Source organism: Myotis brandtii, unplaced genomic scaffold (genome assembly GCF_000412655.1).
Source record: "Myotis brandtii unplaced genomic scaffold, ASM41265v1 scaffold889, whole genome shotgun sequence".
NCBI classification, from domain to species: Eukaryota; Metazoa; Chordata; class Mammalia; order Chiroptera; family Vespertilionidae; genus Myotis; species Myotis brandtii.
The window spans coordinates 381,793-383,971 of NW_005371640.1; the positions used below are offsets into that span (position 1 = coordinate 381,793).

A 2,179-nucleotide genomic window follows, 5' to 3' on the forward strand; every position below is an offset into this window, starting at 1 on the left:
ATCACATGGGCATTAGGCCATCACCTGACTGTGTTGTTCCTGGGCAGAACCACTGTAGATGCCTGTGTGAGAAATTAGATAATCAATTTTCCCAAACCTCACCTGGCTTAGGGTACAAGTGCTATATGCTGCACAATCTCTAAAATGCCCCTAGATTTATTTTAAATGCTCCCAAGTAGGTAAGCCTCATGGAAATAGCCAACCCAGCTCCAGCCAGAGCTTGGAATGATTTTTCCTCTATACCACCTGCCCCGTCCTATCTCCTTCCCCCAATCTAGGTCAGCCCTGGCCTCATGAGTGCAACCCAGAAAATTAAGGTCTTCCAATTTCAGAATGAGAAACTGGTCAACATATAAGCACAGTTAGGCTGTACAACATAGAGCATGTGCTCCAATAATTTATTAAGGATTTTCTTGAATCCTCTTGATCTATATCTAGCTGGACAATATCATAGTCAATTGTGGCACCCTCTTCACTCCCTTCCTGCATTGTGAAGTTTAAGGAGAAGATCGTTGAAGTGGGGACTGTGGCCAAACAGGTTGTTTGTTTTAACGAGGTCAGCTTGTGCTTCTGCTAGTTGTCTCTCATCCCCTGGTGGCATCCATATTTAGAAATGGGGGGAGGGGAAGGAGAGAAAATATCTGAAAAGTCAGAATCTAAAAAAGGAGAAGGAAAATTCTGTTTCAACTCTATACCATGAGTCTTGATTCCTCTCTAGTAAGTTTTCTGGGCATAGGAAGGCAGATGAAGTGGGAATTTTAGGATCTGTGGCTTGGATTCCCATGGGAGAAGAGGGGATCAAATAAAAATTCGGGGGATTAGACTAAAATGACAATGTTCTTAACTTCATGAAATAGGCCTCGGTTAGCCTCTTAACTCTACTATTCACTAGTTTTATGACCTTATACTCAATATTCTTCTATGCCGTGATGACAGGACAGTAGGAGGACATTTGACTCACCTTCAGATGCTTTCCAGTAGGAAACACCAACAGCATGAAGACTGACCGCATGAGAAGCCATGTTCTTAAGTGTAATGACCACTGTGTCAGCAACCTCAGCCCGAATGGTAGGACCCAGCAGACCTGCAAGAATGAGATGAACCACAAAGGTCACTTGGAGGGTGGCACTCCAGAAAACCTGTTTTTATGAAAGTTATGGTCTGAGTCACAGTGGAGAAGCATGTCTCTGTGGTTACTGATAAAAAGTGGTAGTCAAATGAATGAATGTAGAAACTGCTATCACCAGCTCAACCTTATGATTGTTCTGAGGACACAGTTCTGGCAATTCATTCAATGCATTCATTCATTTAACTAATAGTAGCTGAGTTCCTACTACAGTATATTCTAGAGACTGTCCTAGGCAGCGGAGATATAGTGAACAGGACAGATCATGGAGATCACATTTGAGAGACATTAAGCACATAAAAAATAAATAAGCCTAGCCGGTGTGGCTCCATGGTTGAGCGTTGACCCATGAACCAAGAGGTCATGGTTGATTCCCAGTCAGGGTACATGTAAGGGTTGCGGGCTCAATCCCCAGTAGGGGGCGTGCAGGAGGCAGCCAATCAATGATTCCTGAATAGGTGGGTAGATATCTCTCTTTAGAATTTGGGGATACTTGTCACCTATAATTTTTAGCAATAATTCTAAGATAGAAAATGTTTCATCTTAACATCTTGTTGCATGCTTATTTGACATCTAAGTGAAGGTATCAAGCAAGCAGTCAGAACTGAAGATATAAACTTAAGATTATTAGCATAGAGATGATATTTTAAAGCTATAAGACTGAACAAGATCACCTAGGGACTGAAGGTAGAAAGAAAATAAAGCAAATGCAGGTCCACGACCTTTGGCACTCTAATATCTACAGTAAAAGCAGAGGAGGAGGGCCCAGCAGAAAAAATTGAGACTATTCACCCAGTGTGTTTCCCGATAGGTGGTAGTAGATACCCAGTTTTATAATAAACAACCAATACTGTTTTCATACCCATCCATGGTGGCCTGGGCTTGGCAGTGTTGAAAAGGTGATCCGTGAACTCTACAAAGACAGTCTTTTTGTATATGACTGAGGTGTTGAATGGAAAAGATCTTGGCATTTCAGGAGGAAACCTGTGTGAAAAAAGGAAAAAGTTATATGATAAATCATAGCCCTAGCTGGTTTGGCTCAGTGGATAGAGC

At 42.0% G+C, this 2,179-nt stretch overlaps 1 protein-coding gene across 2 annotated transcripts in view; it reads right to left on the reverse strand.

Annotated features, from left to right (window-relative positions):
• The window catches only part of F8 (coagulation factor VIII, procoagulant component), an 83,766-nt gene that overhangs the window by 62,934 nt on the left and 18,653 nt on the right, over positions 1-2,179 (reverse strand). The window contains exon 1 of one of the 2 annotated variants that reach the window (XM_014532374.1): positions 962-1,079. The exons of the other annotated variant lie outside the window; for it this stretch is intronic. Within the exon in view, the coding sequence (XP_014387860.1) occupies positions 962-1,022 (61 nt within the window). The 5' untranslated portion in view covers positions 1,023-1,079. Of the gene's footprint in view, positions 1-961; positions 1,080-2,179 lie in introns of those variants that run through there. 2 annotated transcript variants of the gene reach the window in all.